This window comes from Artemia sp. Qi Xiang Cuo, chromosome 3 (assembly GCF_049724085.1).
Source record: "Artemia sp. Qi Xiang Cuo chromosome 3, ASM4972408v1, whole genome shotgun sequence".
Classification (NCBI taxonomy): domain Eukaryota; kingdom Metazoa; phylum Arthropoda; class Branchiopoda; order Anostraca; family Artemiidae; genus Artemia; species Artemia sp. Qi Xiang Cuo.
In genome coordinates, this window is record NC_142796.1 from 67,634,937 (window position 1) to 67,660,798 (window position 25,862).

At 35.5% G+C, this 25,862-nt stretch overlaps 2 protein-coding genes across 5 annotated transcripts in view; both read right to left on the minus strand.

The window, feature by feature from the left end:
• Positions 1-289, minus strand: part of LOC148954447 (uncharacterized) — a 29,748-nt gene extending 29,459 nt beyond the window's left edge. The window contains exon 1 of the mRNA XM_089087092.1: positions 156-289. Within this exon, the coding sequence (XP_088943218.1) occupies positions 156-275 (120 nt within the window). The 5' untranslated portion in view covers positions 276-289. The remainder of the gene's footprint in view (positions 1-155) is intronic.
• Positions 287-23,219, minus strand: LOC148954448 (uncharacterized). Of its 4 annotated transcripts, XM_089087093.1 has the most exons (3): positions 23,203-23,219; positions 14,299-14,439; positions 287-680 (listed from the first exon to the last, which is right to left on the minus strand). In XM_089087093.1, exons 2-3 carry the CDS (start codon positions 14,364-14,366, stop codon positions 287-289), a joined length of 462 nt encoding a protein of 153 aa, XP_088943219.1. In that variant the 5' UTR covers positions 14,367-14,439; positions 23,203-23,219. The 4 variants fall into 4 exon arrangements, with proteins under 4 accessions (XP_088943219.1, XP_088943220.1, XP_088943222.1 ...); XM_089087094.1 differs by lacking the exons at positions 14,299-14,439; positions 23,203-23,219 and adding an exon at positions 21,086-21,105; XM_089087096.1 differs by lacking the exons at positions 14,299-14,439; positions 23,203-23,219 and adding an exon at positions 9,865-9,888.
• Between the last annotated feature and the right edge of the window lie 2,643 nt (positions 23,220-25,862).

Sequence of the window (25,862 nt, forward strand, 5' to 3'; positions counted from 1 at the left end):
AGGAAAAATTGAGGTGTAAAACTAAATTAAACAACACTATGTGTGTCCGGATTTTCAAAGTTGCATATCTTATTAAATATTGTTGAAAAATTTTCTCCAACACATAAATAGTAAGCTAAATCGAAAAATGTTATAGCAGAATTGATCCATATTACCTTTCTTTCCCAGCCACAACTCTGTAAAATCTTGTTAAAATTTGATTCTGCTTCCTCCATAAAATCACTTAGATTTGATATGTATTCATTCCTACTTTCTAGCTCACTTGGTGTGACCATTTGTACACCAATTACAGTTCTTCTATAAGTTTGGATTTGCTGATATTACTTTCTTTTTCCTCAATAGAAGAATCTGAATCTTCGCTTTCTGAATCACTTATCAATTCCCCTTGAAACACTCCAATATTCATTTCAACATGTTCATCATTCTCATTAATGTTTTCAATATCAATCTTTCCTGGGTCTGACTCAGCTAAAACTTGCAATTTTTCGTTTTCACTTTGTAGCTGTGGTAGGAATGATTTCACTTTATCTAACAAATTTGATTGTACTTTAAAGGTTGTGCTCTTTTTCCTCTGAGCTTCTGTTAATAAGGCATATATAGCAGATGCACCAGGAATGTCCTTCTGATTGTCATCCAGCTCAATTTTCTTATCCTCAAGGTTACGAGGATCATTCATTGCTCTAAATGAAACGAAAAAAATATACAATTAGTGTGCAGGGGCGTCGTATATGGGAAGGGGGGCCGCAATACCACCAAATCAGTAGGTAAAAATGACCATTCAGTCAAACCAGCAGGTCAGTTATTGACGAAAGTACTGGAAATCTTACTATAACCCCCTAAGCTAGAATAGGTAATACTAGACCCCAGCGCCGCGCCGGTGAGGGAAGACTGGCGGCGGCGGAACCAAAAACAGCACGCCGCGCCGCCAGTAACACGTCGGCGGCGCGCCGCCGGCGCGATCAATATTGACCGGTGGTTTTAGACTACAAATGTTACGGCCAATTTTCAAGTTATAAATCTACAACTAATAAAATACCAATGATATAAATAAAACACTTTTTTGCCAATTATTAATCTTATTTCTTATTAATCTTTACTACTTGATTAATCTTAGGTCGATTGATACCTGGAAGGCACAATCTTCTAATATTTTCCTTTTGGTATCATTGTGAATGTGTACCTTCTTTTGGGTTTATGGCGAGTTGGTATACGACGATTGTACCTTAAGTTTTGTCCGTCGACACTTCATTTGAGGTGTAAAATCATGTAGAAGATCTGTGGATAGAAAAGCTTTTCTGTTCTTTCTTCGTCGATTCTATTTGTTCTATGTGTTGAGCTGATAGTGTTTCGTCTCACTTATCGATTTTTTACAACTGCATAAAAGGGTTAGATTCAACAGCTTTATTGCAAATATTAGAATATAAAATAGAAGAAACTGTACATTTATGACATTTTGGAAATAACATAAAGGAAGCTGTAAATTCAACTGAGGCGAAGAAAGTGAGAATTAGATGGCCGCTATAAAGCTTGAACTACCTGTTCTTACCAATGAAGGTAGGAGCCAATAAAGATAATAATTTTGTTCTCCTGTATTGACTGATATAAACTCATACTGTCAGCACAAATCGCTCAGTTTAACTGTTATTCTAATACTAAAGAGTCATAAACATCCGGCTTGCCACCATTGCTGTTCCCACAATAATTGTTGATGTTTTCCCCAAAATTTGTTCATTTCTGTTTCATGCTTTTTGAAGTTGAATTCAACTGGTTTAGAATCCACTTTTGATTTTGAGATGCGTCCCTCTGTTGTGGGCATGACGATATATTCTAGAGGTAATAATATATAAATAATGATACATATATATATACATATATATATATATATATATATATATATATATATATATAGGTATATGTAAGTAGATATGTATAATATATGTATATATATATATAGATATATATATATATGTGTAGATGTATGTATTTGTATATATGTATGTATATGTATGCATTTGTATATATATATATATATATATATATATGTGTGTGTGTGTGTGTGTGTATATATATATATATAGGTATATGTAAGTAGATATGTATAATATATGTATATATATATATATATAGATATATATATATGTGTAGATGTATGTATTTGTATATATGTATGTGTATGTATGCATTTGTGTGTGTGTGTGTGTGTGTGTGTGTGTGTGTGTGTGTGTGTGTGTGTATATATATATATATATATATATATATATATATATATATATATATATATATATATATATATATATAATAAATATATAACTTATAATAATAATAATATATAATATGGTATAAAGTTTAACGAAGGGTCTAATTCAGTCTGATGGATGAAAGTAAGCTAAAAAAATATGCAGTTTGAAAAAAAATCTTTATTTTTTAGGGTCATTTTTTTAGGTTTATTGATTTTAAAAGGTCTTTTTTAGCATTTTCTTGGCATCACGTACTCTTTCAAAATGAATTTCAAAAACTGGATATCACTCCTCCGATCGCCGACCACAAGATTTTCCTAAACCCCCATTTACCATCTCTTAGACTATCTTTATCTTTCACCTACCAATATCGATAAAATAATTTGCAAAAGTATTAATAATATTTGAAACAAAGGTATATTAAAAACGGTTGAAATTTTTAATAACACAGTAAAAAAAAATAAAAGAAACAACCTTTTAACACAAAAATAATAGGAAAAATCCGAATATTACGGCTTCAACTCCGCAACCATCTATAAAAAAAAAGAAGCTAGTCTAAACAAAATATATATAGTAAAATCAACAATGAAATGCTGTACAAAAACATCGGGAAAAGCAGAAGGAAATACTTTTCCTTAGTGTCTTATGCTTTGGCTCTCAATCTTATTTCGATTTTCTTTAAATGTGAGTTTTTTCCTTTTGTTTTCTTGTTGTTTTGTACGAACGACCCGTATACAATTTCTCTGGAAAACAAAGCAAATTTTTCTGAGTTTATATGAGCGCCCACGTTTGAGAACTATTTTTGACTACTGTCATCACTTAGTTTCTGATATTCTAATCTGGTTCGCAGACTTATCTTCCTATTCCTCCTTCTAAGGAATGCCTCGGGAAGTGAATTTAATGTCGAATGGTCTACAATAAACTATTTCCGAAATACTAACTACGACTAATTTCTGACCAAATCCATGAATTTAATTCCTGTTAAGTTTTGACAACAATTTGGGCGAACGTAAATGACATGATGCAAATTAAAAATTAATGGTACTTGTATGATACCCCGACCACAGCAAGTACGCTAACGATAAGATGACGAAACTCAAGCCAAAATATTACGTATGTAATGTTTTTCTCTATTTTCTCTACATAATAAATGTTTATTTATTATGTAATGTTTTTATTCAGAATCTGAATCAGAGAAAAGAAAAAGCAACCATGCTATATCTAGAGTTATCAAATTGAATTATGTTGAATTGAGTTGAAGAAAAAAGTGGTATAAAAAGACCTGGCCTGTTGAAATACTCAAAAAAGAAAGCTTTATGTTATTAACATGGGAAATAATAAGGGGGGAATCAAAAGCTTTTATCATTTATTTGTTTGGAATTCTGAAGTTTTTAGGGCAGTATCACATTTTCGTCAGTGTTGCCAAGTTGAATAATAAAAATGAACTAGCGAAACTTCTTAGCTAAATTTGCCAACGCTTTTCTTCCGTGAAAATAATTAGCATTAACCACCTTTTGCTTTCTAGAGGCAACTATGCCTTCAGTGAAAAGCTAAACCTTCTTAAGCTATGTTTTTAGCTTAATTGTGCTTATTTTTCTTCTTTTTTTCATTTGGCTTCCTGTTTAACTAAAACTTCACAAACGAATTTGGAGGTCTTTTTCATTGGAAACAGAATTCTCGGTGTTTTCTTATTTTTTAATTCACTCACACGTATATATACACATACATAGATTTCATTTTCACTGCCCTTGGTACTTCAAACATTGATCTTCCTGGGAAAGGGGAAAATATTTGCAAGGGAAAGAGGAAAATCCTTAAGGGGGAAGAGAAGGAAAAATATGTAGTGAAAAATCTCTAGGACACTAATTTTCCAAAGAAGGTAAAATGTCATAGAATTATTTCACTTTTGCTGCCTGAAAAGTTTTCACTGTATGATTGAATTGAATCATTCCTGTAATTCATATCTGGGGAAGGGATTAATCTTTAAAGGGGAAGGAGAAAATCCTTAAGGGGGAAGAGAAGGAAAAAATTTTAGGGAAAATCCCTAAAATAGAAGCAGATGTGCAGAAAACATAGGAAGAAATGTAAACATCGGGAAATTTAGGCGGAGATGGGCACAAAGATCCTTTGTCGGGCCTGAGTATGTACCTGGCTTTTCTCCATTGAAACAATGTAATTTAGATTCAGAAAAAGGATGTCACTTCGTTATACCTTGGTTAATTTTTGTTTACTAGAGGTTTTTTATATTGAATGGTATATTGGAAAATATATTCAGGTCATTAATTACATATTTAAGAATTTTGAATAAAAGATCTCAGTCGAAAATCAGTAATTGTAACTGAATATAAACACGATTAGCCTGCGTAAGTTCCTTGACTATATTAGCACCACTTAGGTTTAGCTTGGATAGTTTACCATTGTATGGAGGGGGAGGGAGTGGAAGTGGGTACTTCGGAGTACCTTCCCGGGACATGCCTCGGCATGTGGATCCATCCCTGAGGGTTTCATTTTCCTAACCCAGCCTCTTTCCGGGATGGCCAGGGGTAACTAAAGTAGAATTTTACCTTAATTTCTTATAGTGTACAAGCACTGTTGTTGTTTTTATTTTTAGTATTATGAGTTCCGTCTATTTTTCTGTAGTGTATTGTTACAATCTGGTAGTCGAAATATTTTAAATGAGATGGTTGAATTTTAAGTTTTGTGGCTATTATAAGTGTGTCTTGAAGTCGCCTTACCAGCACCTCTTTCTTGGAAGCTTTTGTGCTTACGAAAATCTAAGCAGCTCAAACAGTAGTGACAATGAATCTAAGGCATACTTTTTACTATTGTAATTTAGTAAACTTATCTTTCTGATTCTCTATAACCACTTCTCTGAGCAATCCATAAATCCTACCACATTATAACAATTACCTTACTATTATTTAGCTATAATTTACTATTATTATTTAACTATTATTGCTGTAAAACCATTATTTTACTGAATATTTTAGTTGCTTGCTTCATTTTTGAGTTAGTTTTTAACTAGATAATTTATATAAAGTAAATAACTCATGATGAGATAGAATCATGATTGGATGTAGGTTGATTCATTCTTAACGGACATAACAAAATACTGAAACTTTGGATTTTGTTCAAAATCCAGGTAGTTTTGGGAATTAATAGGATTCGATCTCACAATGAGCAGATGTTTGGTAACCATACAAACGGTATAAATGTGGCCCAAGCCTGTGTTGAAAAAGGTAGAATAAGTTTTAGGAGATTTTTTATTCTATCTGGCCTCCCCCAGGCCATTCAGTGTGTCACCAGGTGGTGATAGGAGAACGCTCTACAGATATGTAGAGTACCTCCATAAGAGGCACGGACCAAGGGGGGAACTTGTCCCTGGGGGTCCATAATCGAAACTGGGGCAGCCTCGCCAGGAGTCATAAATACAGGCGGAGGAAGAAGAAGGCCCCTCAAATGTACACTCAAAAAGGCCAACTGGTTTGTCCACAAGTCCCATGAGTTGCAGACCTTCTCCCAGTAATGGTTTAAATTGCATGGTGATGCAGAACACCATAGCGGGAGGGTCCTCTATAGGAGGACAATTGTGGCAGGGCGTAAGATCCAGATGTATGGACAACGGCCTCTGCAAAGGGCTGCCTCGACCTTTTCGGTGTGCCTGCAAGACTGGGGACCTTGCAGTAAACTCTAATCCCACTTTAGGAGTGGCGTGCTTGAGGAAATTATAGCCTAGTAAACGAAAAAGCATTCGCACGGGATTCTGACTAATGGACAATTCTTCTGGGCTTGGTATTTTTTGAAGGGCGTGTTCGGGCTGAAAGACCTCTTCCTCGCTAATTTATCTATTATGGGTTGCCTCCCCGTAGCAGCATAATATTTGTAGGCATGAATATATAATGAATTGGAGGTAATAGGCTTGAGACTGTCTGTGCAGGATTTCGACTCTTGTTGATAGAAGAGCATCGCCAAGTGCTGAAAACCATGTTGTGACCAAGATGGGCCCAGAATTGCACAAAGCCTTCATTCATGGAGGTCCCAGGGACTTCTTGCTGTCCGGTTCTAAGCCGGCTTAAGCACTTCACTGTAGACTTGAGAAGATATGTGATCCCCGTCCTGCACTGGTATCCGGGATCATTGCTTTTCTTGAGGCGAAAATAATTTCAATGACTTAAAGAACGTGAAAATTGGAACTTGAAATGTTATGACCTTAAAAAATGACTATTGTACTAATATTTTGACTGTCTAATTAAGACGATTCGAACTGGACTTATTAGGAGTGTCAGATACTCATATGCTACGGACAGAAAGTCGGGGAATGGGCGACATAGAGTTAATTCCTTTATCTAGGTAGGAGTGGGTGCGTAAGACAGGAGCAGAGCTTATGATGCGCAAGGAATCTCTTACGTCCTGTTTAGGTTTGGACGGTACTTATAACTTAGGATTAATTACTGATTGTATGACTAAAACGATTTGAGTATGAGCTATAGTAGTATATGCATCTGTAGAACTGGCTGACGAAGACACTGGTGACTCGGCTAAATTTTATTCACAGTTACAGGACGAAATAGACAAGGTCCAGGTAGAAATATGATGTTTTTACTGGGAGTTTTCAACACCCAGGTTAGTAGAAATAGAAATAGATGGTACTCTAGCTTAGGTAAATTTTTTGTAGGAAAAGAAATCAGTAGGGTATATAGACTCTTGCAGTTTTGTAGGTAAAACAATCTAGCTATAACCAATATGGTGTTCGGTCATAAAATAGCTCGTAAGTTTACATGGTATTCACGTGACGGCAAGACAGTAAACCTTATTGATTATGTTATAGTAAACCGAAGACTGCCAGGATCAATACAAGATACTAGGGTATATAGGAGTGCTGTTATTGATGTTAAAAGTAAAGATCACCATCTAGTAGTGTCAAGGGTTAATTTAAAACTGAAATATCCGAAGGGTAACTACCTTCCGAGAAGTTATGATGTTGGTAGACTCCAGGATGGGAATTTGAGAGAAACTTTCCAGGAACAGTTGAATACTAAACTTGAGAGTTTAAAACTTGATAATGTGGAAGATGGTTGGAATAATTTTAGAAAAATAATTTTGTGAAGTTGCTAAAGGTGTCTTAGGGAATAAAGCTAGAACTGCAGCTAACAATATCAGTGAAAAATCCTTACGGTTAATAGAAAAGATAAAATTATCTGTACAAGAATTATCTGAGTGATAAATCATACGAAAACGAAAGAAATATAAAGAAAGTGGACAAAACATTAAAATATGCACTAAAGAGGTTTGAAGTGGAGGCCATGGATAACTTTGCCGAGGAGCTGAAAGATTCAGATAGACGGCATAATAGTAAAATATTTTACTGGCATGTTAATAAATTGAGAGGGAGTAGTCAATCTGGACTTGTCCCAGTTAAAGATAGGAATGGGGTTACAATTAGCGATAAGGAAAAAACTAAACACAGATGGGCTGAACATTTTGAGAACTTTCTTAACCGAGATAGAGTTGCAGGAAAAGATATAGAGGAAAATGAAAAAGTTTGTGATACCTTGGATGTGAAGGAAGATTTGTTTTGTGAGGAGGAATTAGCAACAGTTCTAAAAGGATTAAAGAATAATAAGGCTCCAGGTGCTGATAGATTGGTAAATGAGTTTCTTAAATATGGTGGCTCTGAGGTTAGAAATAAGTTATTGAAGATTATGAATATAATTTTTGAAAAAGGGAAGTACCTAACGATTTTAGGAAAACCTTAATTAAGCCACTTTATAAGAAAGGTGATAATAGTGAGTGTGGTAATTATCGAGGCATTAGTCTGGTCTCTGTAGGTAGTAGATTACTTAGTAATATGATACTTTTTAGACTGAGAGATGCCGTAGACAAAGCTTTAAGAGAAGAACAGTGCGGTTTTAGAAAAGGTAGAGGATGTGTCGACCAAACTTTCCCTCATAGGCTAATAATTGAAAATTGCCTGAGTTTTCAAACACCTTTGGTCCTCAGTTTTATAGATTACGGGCAAGCGTTTGATAATGTAGATTGAAAGACTTTAGCAAAGGTCTTATCCTTGTATGGTATGCCAGAGAAATACATTAAAGTGATTAGTGCTATGTATGAAAATAACACTGCTGCGGTTAAGGTAGTAAATAAGGTTAGCAGCTGGTTTTGTATTAAATCAGGAGTTAAGCAGGGTTGTGTTTTATCCCCCTTTGTATGGATTATTTTGATGGAATGTGTTTTAAGGAGCACAGGAGAGGCAATGGGAGACCATAAAATCAAATGGGGAGGAAAAAGTCTCCTGGAGTTGTATTATGCTGATGATTTAAGCATCCTAGATGAAAGTGTGAGCAAAATGAATGAATTTTTAGTGGTTTTTCAAGTTCAGGGTGCTAGATTAGGTTTGAAAATTAATGTTAAGAAGAATAAGTCAGTAAGGCTGGGAATAAGGGAAGATGAAAGGGTAACGTTGGGTAACGAATAGATCGATCAAGTGGACAGCTTCACTTACCTTGGTAGTATTATTAATAAAGACGGTGGGAACAGTGAAGATGTTAAAAATAGAATAGCCAAGGCTCAGGGTGTTTTTTCACATTTAAAAAAAGTTTGGAAGATAGGAAGATAAGTCTGCGAACCAAGATTAGAATATTAGAAGCTAGAGTTATGACAGTGGTCAAATATGGGTCTGAAGCATGGACTCTCCGAAAAGAGGATAAAGATTTCCTAGATGTTTTCCAGAGAAATTGATTAAGGATTGTTCTGGGCACCCGGCTGACTGACCGTGTTTCAAACAATAGGCTATACGAAAAATTTGGTTCAATACCGCTCTCTAGGGCTATAATGAAAGAAAGGTTGAGGTGGTTAGGGCACGTTGTGCGGATGAAGGATGACAGATTGCCAAAGAGTGTTCTTTTTGGCCAACCATCTAGGGCTAAACGGAAAGCAGGTCGTCCCCGTCTGGGGTGGGAGGACGTCATAAAGAAAAAAATTTAAAGGAAATGGGAACTTCGTGGGCGGGTGTAAAAAGGGAAGCTTTGCATAGATTGGGGTGGAGGAGGAGCGTGCGTAGCTGTGTGGGCCTCAGACGGCTTGGTGCTGCAGTGAGTTTTTAGTAGTAGTAGTAGTAGTTTCTCAAATCACAGCTTAAATTTACAACAGATTCGAGCCTATTCATGAGTTCAAAACTTCACAAGTCACTGTCTGGAAACTGGTCATCTTTGTTATTCATCAAGAGAAGTAGAAATCTGGTAGAAACGAAATGTCTGTGGCGAACCCTTGCATAATAGTTGAAGTATCAATTAGCTATGTATTCTTAACATAAATAATTATCAAAATTAGTAGTTTTTTTCATCGAGCATTACTGCAAACAAAACTTCAAATACCGTATCACAAAATTCGTCAGTTATCTGGTTAAAAACTTTGAATATAAGTTTGAACCTAGAAGCTTAATTTTTTCATAATGCCCTTTGCCAATATCTGCTTTGTCACCTTTAAAACAGTTGAAATGGGCGACTGTGATATTGATCGTTTTCTTTAGCTCTTTAAGATTCCTAAAAAGCCCTCCTTGTATTAAAAACGGGTTTTAATAACAATAAAAAAAAAAAAAGAAAAAAATAGATAAAGTATAACTCACGAAAATCCTGTTAATTTTTAAATTATCATAGGGATTGGACAAAGATGTTGTACGGAGTATTTTCGCTTGGCTTCTTCCTCCTTTCATTTACATGTGTTGATTCATATTTCAAAACATTATCCAACTGTCGAAAAATACCATACATAAAACAATATTTACAATACACAAAAGAACAAACAATTGCAAGCAGAAATATATGTAAAACACATCAACCTGTCCTACCAATTTTTTTCACAATCATTTATAATAGTTTTGAATAGAACAACTTAAAATTCTCCCTTAAAAAATAATCAAACAACAGTTCCAACTGACAAAATGCGAATGACCTCAGTACTCGTAAAGAAACTAGAATCTATCGTCCGATCAATGTGCCCGTTTCAACCAATTAGCTGGGTCGAACTTAAATGAATTTATACGAAGGAGAAAATAAGAACACTAAGCACTTTTCGATAAGCATACGTAGCAGTTCAGCGTAATCTGGTGTGATTCGAATAGGTTTCTCAATTATAATTAAATTAAAATGAAAACATTATGACGTTAGAAACTTTTAACTTAGACAGTGAACGTTTAGAAATTTTCTTTAGGGGTATTCTCATTGAATTTCCGTGACGGATAAGATCGTGGCAACTCGTGACGGGTAAGCTGGTATACTAATGGAAGTCCAAATATTAGTATGTGTAAAAAAAAAAAGGTATTTTTCAAAATAGTGTGGAGGGACAAAAAATCTAGGGGTCAACTGGTCGAAAAAAAAATCCTTCTGTCAAACTTGGAAATCTTTTCTATCTGTGGGATTGTGTTATAATTGTTATGAAGAAAAATCAACTTATCTTTGTGTGGAATGAGGCTGCTTTCGATAAAAAAGTTCAAGATATTATTATTTGAATATAATAATTCCCTACCCCCCCCCTCTCTGGATACCACCTTGATAGAAGACCATCTCTACTTTAAATTAAAAAAGGACTAACTTGTTGGCATCCCTGCTTTCAATAAAAAAAATCAAGGTATTATAACTTAAATAAAATAACTCCCTATCCCCCCCTCTGGGTACCATCTTGATAGGATACCGTCTCTGCTTTAAATTAACAAAAAAAAACTTTTTGGCATCCCTGCTTTCAATAAAAAAAATTCAATATATTATCATTTAAATATAATAATTCCCTACCCCCCCCCCCCCTGGATACCATGCACCTTGATAGGGTACCTTCTCCGCTTTAAATATACCACCTTGATAGAATACCGTCTCCAGTTTAACTTTAAAAAAATAATTTTTTGGCATCCCTGCTTTCAATAAAAACAATATCAAGGTACTATCACTTAAATATAGTAACTCCCTATGCCCCCCCCCGCCCCTATGGATACCATCATCTTGATAGGATACCGTCTCTGCTTAAAAAAAAAATTGATTAATTTATTGGCACCCCTGCTTTCAAAAAAAAATCCAGGAATTATAATTTAAATATGATAGCTCCCAACCCCCCCCCCCCCTCTGGATACCACTTTTATAGGATGTCGTCTCTGCTTTAAATTAAAAAAAATTAACTTTTTTGCATCCCTGCTTTCATTAAAAAAAATTTCGAGATATTATCATTTAAATGTAATCCTCCCTACCCCCCCCCTCTGGATACCACCTTGCTAGGACACTGTCTCAGCTTTACATTAAAAAAAATTTACTTAATAATTAACTAGGTGACTATATGGTTCAAACAAACACGCGAAATAACGTTAAATAGCTTAGTGTTCCTTGAAAAAAAAATTGAGGGTTTGATTAAAGGGGTACAAAGACAACAACAAAAAAGGCGAAATTATTCGGATATACCTCAAACTATTGGAAAACTGAGTCATATATTCGCCGTGGCATTCAATAAGCTCCAAAGAATCTAATTAAAAGGGAGCACACACAAAAGCTAAATTGGGTCACTAGCCTATGAGAAACCGCAAAATACCCAATGTAATGAATAAGTCCCAATGGGGGCCCCTGGGTCTATCAAAATATTTCAATGGTTTCCCAGGGAATTTGATAGTATTTTTTTCCATCTCCGCTTTAAATGAAAAAAATTAATATTTTTTAGACATCCCTGCTTTCCATATAAAAAATGAGGTATTATCATTTAAAAATGATAGCCCCCTACCCCCCCTTATAGGCAATAATTTACAATTTTTTTATTAATCATATTTTTGGGGTAACTTCCGTTTCAATCTTTAATTCCCCAACCTTGTACATAGCTTAGTCTAGTAAAATATTTTCAGACAGAAGATTGTGTTTTCTTTAATCTATCAAGCATTCAACAATTGAGTATTCAAAATTAAGAAAATCTTATCTAAAAACAGAAAAAGAAAAAAAAATCTAAAAACTTACAATTCAGCTTTAGAAACGATCTTTATGCTATCAATTTCAAAATCAAACTGTAGTGAATGTTGCGTTCTATAATTCTATTACCTTTTGAACCTTCTGATTGTTTATTTTATACTCTTTGCAGCACTTAGTCATATTTTACGACAATGACACCCCCCTAATTGTCCTAGATATTGCCCCAGGCTATATACAAGACTAAAGGCTAAAGGCGATTAAATTCTTACCTTATAAAATGCAGTAAGTTTCAATTAATCACATTATTGAGTTGAATTCTATTTTTATCTACATTTGAAAAAATAAAATGTTCCCATAAACTTGAAAAAAAAGCTGTTCAACAAAAAAATAGAATTTGCTGGCTACACCTTGAATCCAAAATTTGGATGCCATTTAAAGCCGTTCTTTAGCACTAAGATCTTACATCTTTCTGCACAGATTACCGTTCTTTAGTTTATCATTGTTCTAAGATCCTACAGTTCACTAGAGAACATTGATGATAGGCTATACTCATCATTGCTCTTAGACTGCTGATGAAAGATGTTTGCAAAAGAACAGCCTAAGAAGTAAGATCTTAGTCCTAATATTTAACTTTTAAGCATAATTTGTCCAAAGATGTAAGATCTTAGCACAACGATGAGCAAAAGAACAGCCTTATTGTAGGGCCGTTATTTTGCTCTAAGATCTTACATCTAAGTTCTCACATCTTTCTGTAAATATTTCCGTTATTTTGTTCATCTTTGTTCTAAGATTTTACAGCTCATTGATATGAGCAATAAGTGTGAAGGACGCCATTTTTCTGCCACACAGAACAATGATGAGTGAACTTTAGAACGGCACAAGAAGTAAGATCTTAGTCCTAAAATTTCACTTTAAAGCGTTCTTTGTCAAAAGATGTAAGATCTTAGCACAAATGTGGAACTATGACAGTGGAACTATAAGAGCTTCTCTTTGGTACATAATTCTTCACAAGTGAGTGCTGGCTGGTTGAGCTTCACTTATGTTGCTTGGGCTGTAGGTTAGTGCTTGTTCTTTTGTCACTGTTTTGCTTCTATTATTGCTTGTACTTTTGTTTCTTTGCTTGCATATTGACTTGTTCATGTGTGTTTATTGTTTGAAAAGTGCCTTTCTGGCAGATTTTCTATAGGGAATGGGGAACATTCTGCTTCATCAAGGAAAATTGACTTGGACCTGACGGTTGGTGGGGCTGCACCAGTATCAGGTATCTTGTTTTGGGGTAAAACATCAACAGTTAATAAAGGACCATTGTCAAGAACCTGCATTGATTTTTTTGGGAAACTGATGTGCCATAATTGGAAGGAATTATGGGAGTGTTCAACCAAACTTGACCCACAGTGGTTCTGTAGAAACACTAGACAAAACTGAGGAAATAGTGACTAAAGTCTTAAAATTAAGAGGTCTGGAAGTTGGAAGTGCTGAATTAGTGTTCGAAGGGAAAGGGGAAATTCCCGAGTGGAAAGCTTACTGGAAAAAGTAAATATTTGCTCTGTAGGGCTGTTGGTGACAGGGAAAAGGGTTTTAAGAAAGATTAGATAACACTCACAAATGGCTAAAACAAAAATCTTGAATGAAGCTGACACATCAAAAAGTAGAAGAAAGCAGGAAGCATACTTTATTACAGTTGACTTCAAAAGTATGTTGTGTTTCTATGATGAATTTCTGTTAGGGGGGCTTTAGTATTGTATGTGAATCAGTTTATTTCAGATCTTAGGAAAGTGTCAGAGGTTTGGAAATGTTGCAGTTAACTATTATAGTAAGGAAAAATGTTTGATATGTTAAGGTAATCATTATTTTAAGTTGTGCACCAAATTAGTTCAGGAAGAAGGAAAGAAGAGCTCAAATTGTTCTGAACAGCATGTTGCCAGCAGCAAGACATGCAGAGTATTCAAAGAAAAGGCTGAGAAACTAAGAAACTCAATCCTGGATGGCCAATCATTCAGTCAAATGACAAAACAGGTCCCTCATACTTTAAGTGCTGTCAATCCTTCCAAAGGAGTTCACACCTGTAACCATGATAGTGGTATTTTGAAATTAAGAAAATCAATCAGCAAGCTCTAGTCACAAACCTTTGCTCCTTTTTGTTGCAACAACAACATATGGAAGAGGAAAGCAAACAACTAGTAAAGGATGTCATGAAAGGTATAGATGACAGCAGAACTGACAGATTCCTCAGATGAAGAAATACTCTACATCATGTGCCTCTATACCTAAAAGGAAAAAGTGAAAGATGAGCTCAACAAAGTACAATCAAAGAGGAATTTCAAGTTAATTAAATATCCTGAGTAACAAAGGTTATACAATTCAATTTCTGAAGGGCTATGTAGACCATAGATAGTAGAGCTAAGAAATTTTATCCTTAGACAAAAACCAGATATAGTGCAGGAAAGTTTCCTACCTAAGGACAAAGCTATCCCAACGACACAAAATTACAACACTGTGATATGGGACCAAGAGCATGGGAAAGGAATCCTAACACTTGTGAAGAATGGCTTACCTATATCGAGTGCCCAAAGGTACCTGGTAAGAATGAAGTGGGTATTATTAAGGTGAAGGGCCCAAAAAATAATTGGTTAAGTGTTGTGAATAATTATAACATATCAACAAGTGATTTTAATATCTACCAATTTGAAAAAGTGTTAGAAGCCTGTGAGATGCAGAAGTTAAAAGCTAGGGATCTTAATCTCCATAACCACATGTGAGATACATTGTCTACCAAAGACCCCTGTTCCTGTGACCTTGCTGATCTTATAACAAATCCCACATCTAAGATTTGCCTCCTTGCCCCTTTGGATCTAGGAACAAGATTTGATCCAGGGACAGGTGCCACCTTAACAATTGACCTTACCTTAGCATCTACAGAACTTTCAGTGGACAATGACAAATGTATCCCATATATCCTTTTATCTGACCATCACCCTATACAAATTGTCCTTTACCAACTCTGCCCCTCAGGAACAAGAGATTAAAGCCTGTCAATTTAAAGAAGAACTTTGACCAGCTTGGAGAATTGAAGCTGATCATCTGTTGGATTTACACCCAAAAGCAACAGAAACGTCAGTGAATAGATATGACAGAACTAGTTACAACATGTATGACACATGCAGCAAAAAACATTTTGCCTTTGTGAAACCAAGACTAAGAAATTTGAATTCCAACCCTGGATAGAAAGTCCAATGTCAGAAGGCACTAATTCCCTTAAATTGCAGCTTGGAGCGAATCTAAGGACTTTTCATCCTTGTAATGCTCTGTTATGACTTCTGTAGGTTGTTTGATGTGGTTGCTTGCTACATGTGGGCTGAGTGCTCAACAGATTCCCAGTTGTACAGGAACTCTTGCTGTTGCCATTCTTTGTCAAAATTTTGCTTGAATGCACCCATCAAATCAGCAGCCACTGTATCTTCAGACAGTTGATTCCACAAGTTTGTTACTTACTGGCTGAAGAAATAGTTTCTTTCTTGGATTGAGGAATGCTTCTTGAAAATTTTCTTGGAATGCCCTTTTGTCACAGGACGTTCTGAGGGGGGGGGGCAAGGAGCCCAGGGAGATTATTTTTAGAAATAATTTTGTGGGCCATAATCATGTCACCACATCTCCTCTGTATTTGAAAGTAGGAAGCTTCAAGTAATGTAAACGCTCTTTGTATGGTATTTGTTTGAGGCCTACCATTTTGGTTGCTCTTCATTGTACTCTCTAGTATTTTTTTGTCCTTTTTGAAGTAGGGTGACGCCAGGGATATTCCAACAACTAGACGAGGGCAAACTAGTGCCTTGTAGAGCCTCATAAAGACACTTGGGCGTCTGCTGAAGATAGTTCTTTTAATCACTCCAAAACATTGGAGGGCAGAAAACGATACAGATTTTGCATGGGTGCTTAAGTTGACAATCAGCAACAACTCACAGGTCTCTTTCTTCAAAGACTGCTAAAAGGGGGTTGCCTTGAAGATGGTACTGCTGATGTGTATTTTGATTGCCAAATAAGACAAAAGCTAGAAAAAAATTGTCGAAGAAATTCAAATCAGAAAAATAAAATAAATATGAGGCAAACTGAGCCTGTATCCAACCAGAAGATGTAGTGCTGGCATCAAGCAAGCTCAAGTCAGACTCTCCAAGGCCAGACTTAGTTTACAGTAAAACGCTGAAGATGATGAACTCCAAGCTGGTAGAAATGGTAACTATTCTTTTTATTAAGTCACTGGAATCCACAGAAGTGCTCCAGATATGGAAAAAAGCTATAATTGTACTCAGGGAAGAGAAAGATCCAAACCTTCTATCTTCTTATACGGCCATAGCATTAATGTCATGCCTGTGTAAGTTGATGGAACATATTATAAAAACTCATATCATGCCTGAAATTCAGAGGAACATACAGAGGGAGCAGTTTGGATTTGTGTCCAACAGGCAGGAGCGTCCTGAGGCTAATTTCATTGGGGGAGGGGGTGATGTTCGTAATTTTACCGAATTGCTACCTGATTTATGCCGAATTTTCTCCAGAAATTAAGAATTTTGCTAAATTTCGGCCGATTTTGCAATATTTCGGTCGAAATTTGTGCCGTTACCGAAAATTTTACCGAATGCCAAAAAAGTTTGACCCCGCCCCTCTCGGAAAACCCCTGCCAACAGGAGCACTGTTAATGCACTGTTCAGACTTGAACACTAAATAAAATTAGGACTTAAGCAAGGAAAAATCATTGGTGTCATTTCTGGATATGAAGGCTGTATTTGATAGGGTTGACACCACAAGTTTGTTAAGCAAATTAAATGACCTCACAATTTGAAAGAATATTGTAAATTGGATAGGTGATTATTCGATAAAGAGGGGAGTGGAAGTTAATATCAGCAACAGTAACTCAGGATCAAGGTGGAAACCTAATGCAGGACTCCCACAAGGAGGAGTTTAAAGCCCATTCTAGTTTGCAGTTTATTGTAGTGATACTGATGAAATTCCTAGATCTAAGTTATACATCTATCCTGATCATACTGCATTTACCCCTACTTCAAAAAATTGTAATATGCTTTAATATGCTACAATTATAATATGCCACAACTCAAAAAGCACTTGATTGCCTGACTAAGTGGGCTGAAAAAAACAATATGAAATTCTCACCTAAAAAGTTTGATGCAATACTATTAACTGGGAGGAAGACTCATTCAGCCCAAACTATCACTAGATGGAGCCAATGTTCAGGGAACAGAGAAATACTGCAACCTAGGACTCAAATTTGAGGCCATATCAACTTAACTTTTGTGACAAGAGGGCATTTCAAGAAAATCTTCAAGAAACACTACCTAGGACTCACATTTGATGCCATATCAACTTAACTTTTGTGACAAGAGGGCATTTCAAGAAAATCTTCAAGAAACGCTTCTCAATCCAGCACCAGATTAACCACTGCAATATGCTGGGGCTATATAGGGAGGGAACCCAATGTCCAGGTTATATATTTCCATAATTTTTTTTCTGATCATGTATTAAAGATGCTCCATCTAGTACTAAAGTCTTCTGAAGTGCTATCCTCTAGGGGAAAGACTCATTCAACTGCTAATTATCGCTAGATGGAGCCAAGCTCAGAGAAATACTGCTACCTAGGACTCACATTATGAATGCCATATGTCTTGGTAAGAGAGGAGCCCTATACACAATTGTTGCAAAGTTGACAAAGGCTGTAATAATCAGCATGCTAGATTATGGTTCTGCTCTTTATAGAGAAACATCTAACCTAACAGGCTACTACAGAAGCCAGATACTGCTCTCCAATAGATATTAAGACAAGTTCTTGGGTGCATCAAATCCACACCAATCCCTTCTTTTTACTATGAACTGGGCCTGTCAGCTTTAGAAACAAAAAGGAAAGAACTGAAAGCTCAACATTTTTTGAAAAAATACTAGTTGACATTGTGCTCCAATTGTTCTTGGTGTCCCTAGTGAGAGTGTGTTTGATAATAGTCCTGGTCAGCAAAGTTTAAGAATATCCCAATTTGTGAAGCTCCCACATTTTGATCACTCTCAGTCAATGTTCTGAGTGTGAGCACCACTGCCCAGTCCACAAAATTGATCAAATGATTTGCTGTTAGATAAAAAAAATCCTTGAGTATTTAAAGTATTACATGCTCTCCAGCAATCCAACATTACAGTGGTGCCAGGATAAATCCAATTGCATATAACATCTAATAATGTATCAGCTGACCAGTCCAAAAAAACAGAACACTGAAGAAGCAACTAGAGTTAATTTTAATACCCCAAACCCCCACTGTCCTAAAAAAATTGTACTCTGATCTATTTCTGTTTTCTAATCTTAGATCTGTTGATTTTTACAACTATTCCTGGACCACCTAATTGATCACTGCTTGAATCAACAAAGTACAAGCACACTTCTCTTCAAAAATTCTGCTAATTTACAGTAGTGTGTGTTGGAATTTTCAGTTCATTCACCATAAACTCTAGCACACAGCCAGATCTTGGGACTTTACAAAATATAGCATTATTTGTGCAATTTCTCTGAATGAAAGAATTGATTTTCCAAGCCAAGTCCTTTTGCAAATTGATTGTTTGAAGTTGGATGTTATTTTCTTTATTTTTTAGTTTTATTTTTTTTATGCACAATCCTTTTAACTCTGATATCAAAACAAAACTACTTGTTATATCAAAATAGCAATGCTTTCATCACGTTTCAGAATAAAATTCATTTGTCAGAATATTATTGTCAACAGTTTTTGCATGTCTTCTTTAGACAGATAGTCCACTGTAAAAGACATCAATTTATTCTCACACATTGAACAAAAATTCTTTTCCAACTCCACAAATCTATTTATTCCTTAATAATATTTGATCAAATTTAGTCCACCACTACTATTATTATTAACATGTGCTATAAAACAATACTATAGATGGCATTTTGTTTCAGAAAACTAGCAAGAAGAAACAAAACAACAATGGTGTTTTTACAAGATTTTTTTTTTTTTCAAATCCAAAGGTATGATATATTAAAAAGAAGTAAAATTAATTTTATTTGTTAAAAAAAAGTGGATGAAAAGGGAATGAAAGAGGAAACACCTTTAATATTTGTTAACTATATATGCAGAATAATTTTTCTGCATCTTTAAGTAAAAAATTTTTTCTTAATATGCACCCTTCTCAATGGTTAATTTTCTCTATATGAGTTTTATTCAAATATTTTTTGGGTATAGGTTAAGAATAGCAGCTTGTTGGAAGGAGACATGCTAGAACAAAAAGAGAGAAATTTCAAGATTGCAAATTTTATACTCATTTTCAAAGTTTTGTTTTCATTTTTACAACTCATCCCTAGCCCCCTCTAGGATATACAAAGAAACTAACCAAAAAATGATGAAACTTTTACTTTATGATATGCACCAAGTATCAATAAATCATATCTCTTTTTTTCCCATTTTTGAATTAATTTCTATCAATAATTCAGATGATTTTTCAACATAACCTGTGGTCATATGAGACTATTAAAGGGTTGGGGGTGAATAGTCAAAAATACAAAGCTGCATTTCCTCTTTTGCTCCAGTATACTACAAGAAAAGAGAAGACATAATAACAACTTGTAAGTTGCCAGAAAATGACCTCTTAAGTCATATTTTCTCCCTGCCCTCTCAGCCACAACAAGAAGCTACTGGTCCCCTGCAAGAGCCTTGCCTCAAGCAAGAGTACAAGTAGTTCTTGTCAGTCTGCTCCATCCCACTCTGGAAAAGTCTATCTGAAGTCACTATCCAGTCCCCAACTCTATGAGCCTTGAAGAAAAGAGTCAATCAAGACTGGGCAAATACTGACTGGAGCCTGAACTGGGATGTCTAATCATAACCTAGAAACACAAACAGCAGGATTTTCTATAGGAGTTTCAACACCACCTTATGTTGCTGGACATGCAGTTTAAGGATAAAATTAATAATCTAAAGTGTCTCTCTGTGATTAGCTGAAACTTGATGCATATTTTATAGGCCTAGTAAGAATTTCATGACTTTAAGCTTTAGTTTTGTATAGGTCTATGCTTAAAGGCCATATCAGGGACAATTAGGAAGAGGAGGGGTTGCTTTATCATATATATGACCATAAATACCATAAATAATGTAAAACAAGCAATCAAAAGATTATCTATGGTAATACTCTTGTCTATATACAAAACTTGCCTAATTTCTTTATTTGTTTGTTAAAGTAAGCATTATTCCCATAAGGCTTAGCCATCTGTAAATTGGAAATAATTACAAAAATGCAACCCAAAGAGTCAGAAAAGTTTATTATGTAGCCTAGGGTTATGTTGGGCTATATAAGGTCAGAGAGGGATGCAATTGTTATGGTGGACCAAGTAGACTACACCTTTAATTAGAAGCAGTGTTGAATGGAAAATCAACTGGCTTTGTTATTATAGCATTTAATACAGAATAAATCATGCACAAAAGTGTTAGGCTTACCAAACCAAGTCTTTTCCACAAGGGCAGATCCAGGATTTTTTTTCAGGGGGGGGGGGTTACTAATTTTTGACTCAGTTTTCGACTAATTTTACTGATTTTTACCTTGGTTTTACTAATTTTCAAATTATTTTCGACTTGGTCAAAGATTTCAGGGGGGGGGTCAAACTGGGTAACCCCCCTGGATATGGCCTTGCTTTTCCATTCCTTTTTTGTTTGGCTAACTGTATGTGCTAGCCAATGTTACATAATAAAGTAATAAGAAGTCAGTTCTATCTGACCCAGTCTAGCACACAAACAAAGAATTGTTTACCATTTTCCCTAATGTAATCTACATAAGCATTAGCATTTAAAACTTATTTAGCCTTCATTTTGAAATGTCAAATAGCCTAGGCCTAGATGCTTTAATGGAAAAAAATTCAATTACTCCATGAAAATAATTCATCAAGATTCTAGAAAATTTGTTGCATTGTATCTGATTAATGATGTTTTTTGACCACTAATAGTACTAAAGTCCTTAGGTTAGACTTAACACTCAGTTCCAGTTCCAAAAATTTGTATCAGGGTATATGCACTACCAATTAGTCCTTTCATCCCTTTGACTCTCAAAAAAGCATCATCAGATTGAGAAATTCATTGTACTCATCTGCAACAAAGTCTTCTTATCAGTTAAAACAAAACAGTAATCCCAATTGAACTTTTTAATTTTATTCATGGGTTTAGAAATGCAGGTACTTAGTCACCTTTACCCTGCAGTTTAAGACCTAATGACTGGCTGGTACCAATATGCTTCTTCATGCTCACTCCTGCTCTCTCCAAAACAAAAGACAAATAAAACTCCTTCTTTTTAATGACTTCATTGTGCATAAATAATCACTATTCAATTTGACTCTTCCTTAAAATATCAATGCCTTAAAAATCTTTCTGTCTAAGTGACAAGGCAAGTTAGAATTCAGGATTGTAGTGTAAGTATTTGGGATATTAGTCATGTAGCAGAGGCATTTAAGAGAAATGGTCTTCAAACTCAGTGGCTGACAATCAAATAAGACATGCTGGATAGTTTCATTAGCTAAGAAGTAGACCTGGTATAGAGGGGAGGGATGTAGCTTCCAATTAAATAACCAAGTATTGAAAAGAAGGGCACCTGATTCTAGACGTTAATATAGCACTGTGTGTAATCTAGTATGAAAAGGAGATAAAATCAATTTACTATGATTAACATTAGGGCTGTTTTTTAGCACTAAGATCTTTCTGCAAAGATTATTGTTTTTTAACCCATATTACAGCTCACTGATGTTAACAAAAAGTGTGGTAAAATTCTACTTTAGCTACTTTTGGCTATCTTGGGAAGGGGTTAGGTTAGGAAAATGGAACTTTCAGGGATGGATCTACAGGCAAAAGTATGTTGAAAGAAGGTATTTTGAAGTACCTACCTCTAATCCTTCTCTCTCTTGAGGGTCCTGAAATTTACCTACATGACAGGTCTATACCTATTGAAATGATGACAGAAAAACATTTTACCTTAATTTTCAGTTATCAGTTTCTTTTTTTCTGGCTCAGTTCTGAAAATCCAATTCCTGATATTTGTGTAGAATTTCAAGCCGTATCAATGTTCTTTTTTCAATTTAGAAAATGTATTTGTATATCTTTAAATCCTTATAAATTGGGATTGAGCAAAGTTGTGAAGCTGAAAACAATTTTGTTGTACTTCATTCGAGCAGAAGATCTATTTTTAAAGCTTTCACTTTTATAACACATGGATTTTTAAAGGTCATCAAAGGTCAGGACCCTCTAGAGGGAGAAGGAGTGGAAATAGGTACCATACTTCAAAATGGGATACCACCAGATGGCTAATTGAAAATAGTACAGTCTATATATAAAGAAAAAAAACCTTAGCCAAGCATTATATATAGAAAAAAAATGTCTAGCCAACTAGGCAGCTAATAAGAATGACCGTGTATATATATATACAATCTTTCATTTAGCCAACTGGTTGGCTATTAGATCTCACCTATATATACATTGAATCCTTAATTACCCAACTAGTCAGCTAATTTTAGAGTTTTATACACAATATAGAATTAGCTAACTAGTTGGCTATTAATGTCAAATGTATACATAAAATTTAGTTTAAAATAGCCAACTAGTCAGCTATAAATACAGTTTCTAATAGCCTACATATGCAAAATTAGCTAACTAGTTGGCTAATAAGAACGACCGTGTATAAATATACAATCTTAAAATTAGCCAACTGGTTGGCTATTAGATCTCACCTATATATACATTGCAGCCTTAATTAGCCAACAAGTCAGCTAATGTTAGAGTTCTATATACAATGTAAGATTTAGCTAACTAGTTGGCTATTAAATGTCCAATGTATACATAAACTTTAGTTTAAAATAGCCAACTAGTCAGCTATCAATACAGTTTCTAGAGCCTACAAATGTAAAATTAGCTAACTAGTTGGCTATCAATAAAGTTTATAATACATATTAGAGCCTAGAAGTAGCAAACTAGTTTGCTTTTAAAGTGTCGGCTATATACACATTTAGATTAGCCAACCAGTTGGCTATTAGATCTCATTTACCATGAAGATGAAGACCTAACGTATAGTGTTGGGCGATATTCGATATCGATATCGATATATCGATATATCGGACGAAATATCGATATCTAATATCGAAACGTAAATATCGATATCGAAAACGATATTTCGGAATTTTCCAGTATTTTCAGCTTTTCTCGCCATCTACTCGTGAACGACCAACAGAAAAGGTCCCACAGAGAAAAAAGTTTTCCAAATCTTCCAGAAGAAGAAGAATAACCTATGAAATCCCATGACTCATAAGACGGAGCTAATGAACGCTCCAGAAACGTTGAAATAAACAACAATGATATTGTCATTCCTTATCATTCCACAGTTTGTATGTTTTTTAATAGAATGATTGTAAATTTTGTAAACTAACAGAGGACTGTGCGATTTTATCTAGTTTTATTTAAAATTTACCGCAATTTTCAAAAAATCATAACATGTTTATGTTGGTAAGTACATTTTTATGCTGGAAGTGCAATATCCTCCAAAAATGTGTAATTAGTGTCAGTTAACAAGTTTTTTTGTCATATTTACAAGTTGAATCAAAGAGGCACACTTGTGCCTCTTTAAAGAGGCGACCCACCACAATGTTAAGCGATTTCCGGTCCTAGAGGTCGAAGAGAGACGGAGGTGATCGCATTTTGTAGCCCAAGCTCAAAATAAGAAACGTGCAAAATTTCATCCTCCTCCGACTTTATCTTCATGGGGTAAACTGGGCCGGAATTTTCGACCCTCCCACCACAGCCCCCCTTTAACGCTGTCCGATCGGGCTGAAATTTAGCGGTTAAGCTTTCCTAGGGCCTGGGAGCTTACCCCCGAAATTTCAGCTCAATCCGATCACTCCTTCCCTGTTTTCCAAAAACCAGATATAGCCACTTAATGTTCATTTCTCTTTTTTTTTTATTAGCCACGCCTACAGGCCATAGTTGGCAACGGATCCAGGTGAATGAGGACTCATTCTAAGCGGACTTTGACCGGTTAGGGCCTTTTGATATTTTCAGACCGAAAAAATTATCCCCCGAATTTACATTTACGAAAAACCTCGTTTTCCTATAAGAGCCCATGTTAAATTTTCCCACCACAGTCCCCCTTTAACGTTGTCCGATCGGGCTGAAATTTAGAGGATGAGCTTTCCTGGGGCCTGGAAACTTATCCTCGAAATTTCCGCTCAATCCCATTACTCCTTCCCTGTTTTCAAAAAACCATATATCAAGTCTTGTGGGGATTTGCTTGCCTCAAAAATAGATAGCAAAGACTAAAAATAATATAGCAATTGTCTCTGTGGTACAGTGGTCGTTACTACTGACTGTCAGGCGGGAGACCCGGGTTCGATTCCCAGTTAGAGGAAATTTTTTTATATTGAATTTAAAGTTTAAAAAAGAAACTCAGTTTCTTTTTTAAATCCAATCTATTAAATCCTTCGGCTCAACAGGCGTCTCCAGAAGAATATCAAAGTCGGCCTTCAGGTTACAGGTAAGTCTCCACTGCTTTGATAACATGCCGTATAACCGCATGCTCGAAGACAAGTTGACAAAAGAAAATCTTACCGCGCATTTGATTTGAGTATTCAGGAATTAAAAGCCTTAACACAAGAATCTTCAAGAGCGGGGGAGTTGGGGTACGGAGCTCCCCAGAAATAAATCCAGACACGATAAGCTAAGAGTTATTCAAGCAATAAAAAATGAAAAACAGTACAAACATGTACAGAAATTATTTGAAAAAAACTACGTCTTCTAAAGAGTTAAAGAGGCTGAGTCACCAGTTCGAACCTTAAAACGTTTAGGGATTAGGAGGTACAGTTAGGGGGGGGCCGCCCCCCAAATTCCCCACTTTCACAACCTTTAAATAAAACAAAAAAATTTTTTAACTGAAAGTAAGGAGCGACATTAAAACTTAAACGAATAGAAATTATTCCGTATATGAAAGGGGCTGTGCCCTCCTCAACGTCTCGCTCTTTACGCTTAAGTTTTTATTGTTTAAAAAAAAGAGTTGTGAGAAAGTCAAACTTTAGCGTAAAGAGCGAGGCGTTGAGGAGGGCACAGCCCCTTTCATATACGGAATAATTTCTGTTCGTTTTAAGTTTTAATGTCGCTCCTTACTTTCAGTTTAAAAAACTTTTTTTTTATTTAAAGGTTGCGAAAGTGGAGGGTTTGGGGTGCGACAGCCCCCCAACTGTACCTCCTAATCCCTGTACGTTTTAAGGTTCGAACTTGTGACTCAGCCCCTTTAACTCTTTAGAAAACGTAGTTTTTTTCAAATAATTTCATTAAGGGTCTCCTTGAAGGGTCGTGATTCTACCTGGTTGATAATAAATTAGGCTATATGAAAACTTTGTGTGGAGTTATAGCCTAGTAAAGTATTGCTGGAACAAAGGCAGTCACGCACCCTGTTTGAATGAGTCACCCTTAGGTTTATGTGAAATTCCCAGTAAGATTCTGGAAAACTTTTATAAAACTAATACAAACTTAACTTAGACTAGTCTATAGTGGAGTGGTTATATTGGGTAAAACCTCCCAGTGCTTGGCTAATGCATAATCTTTGACAAGTAGGCTATCCTGATCAAAATACACTCCTCCTAAACATTTAAAACAGGCTCCCAATCTTGGGCACA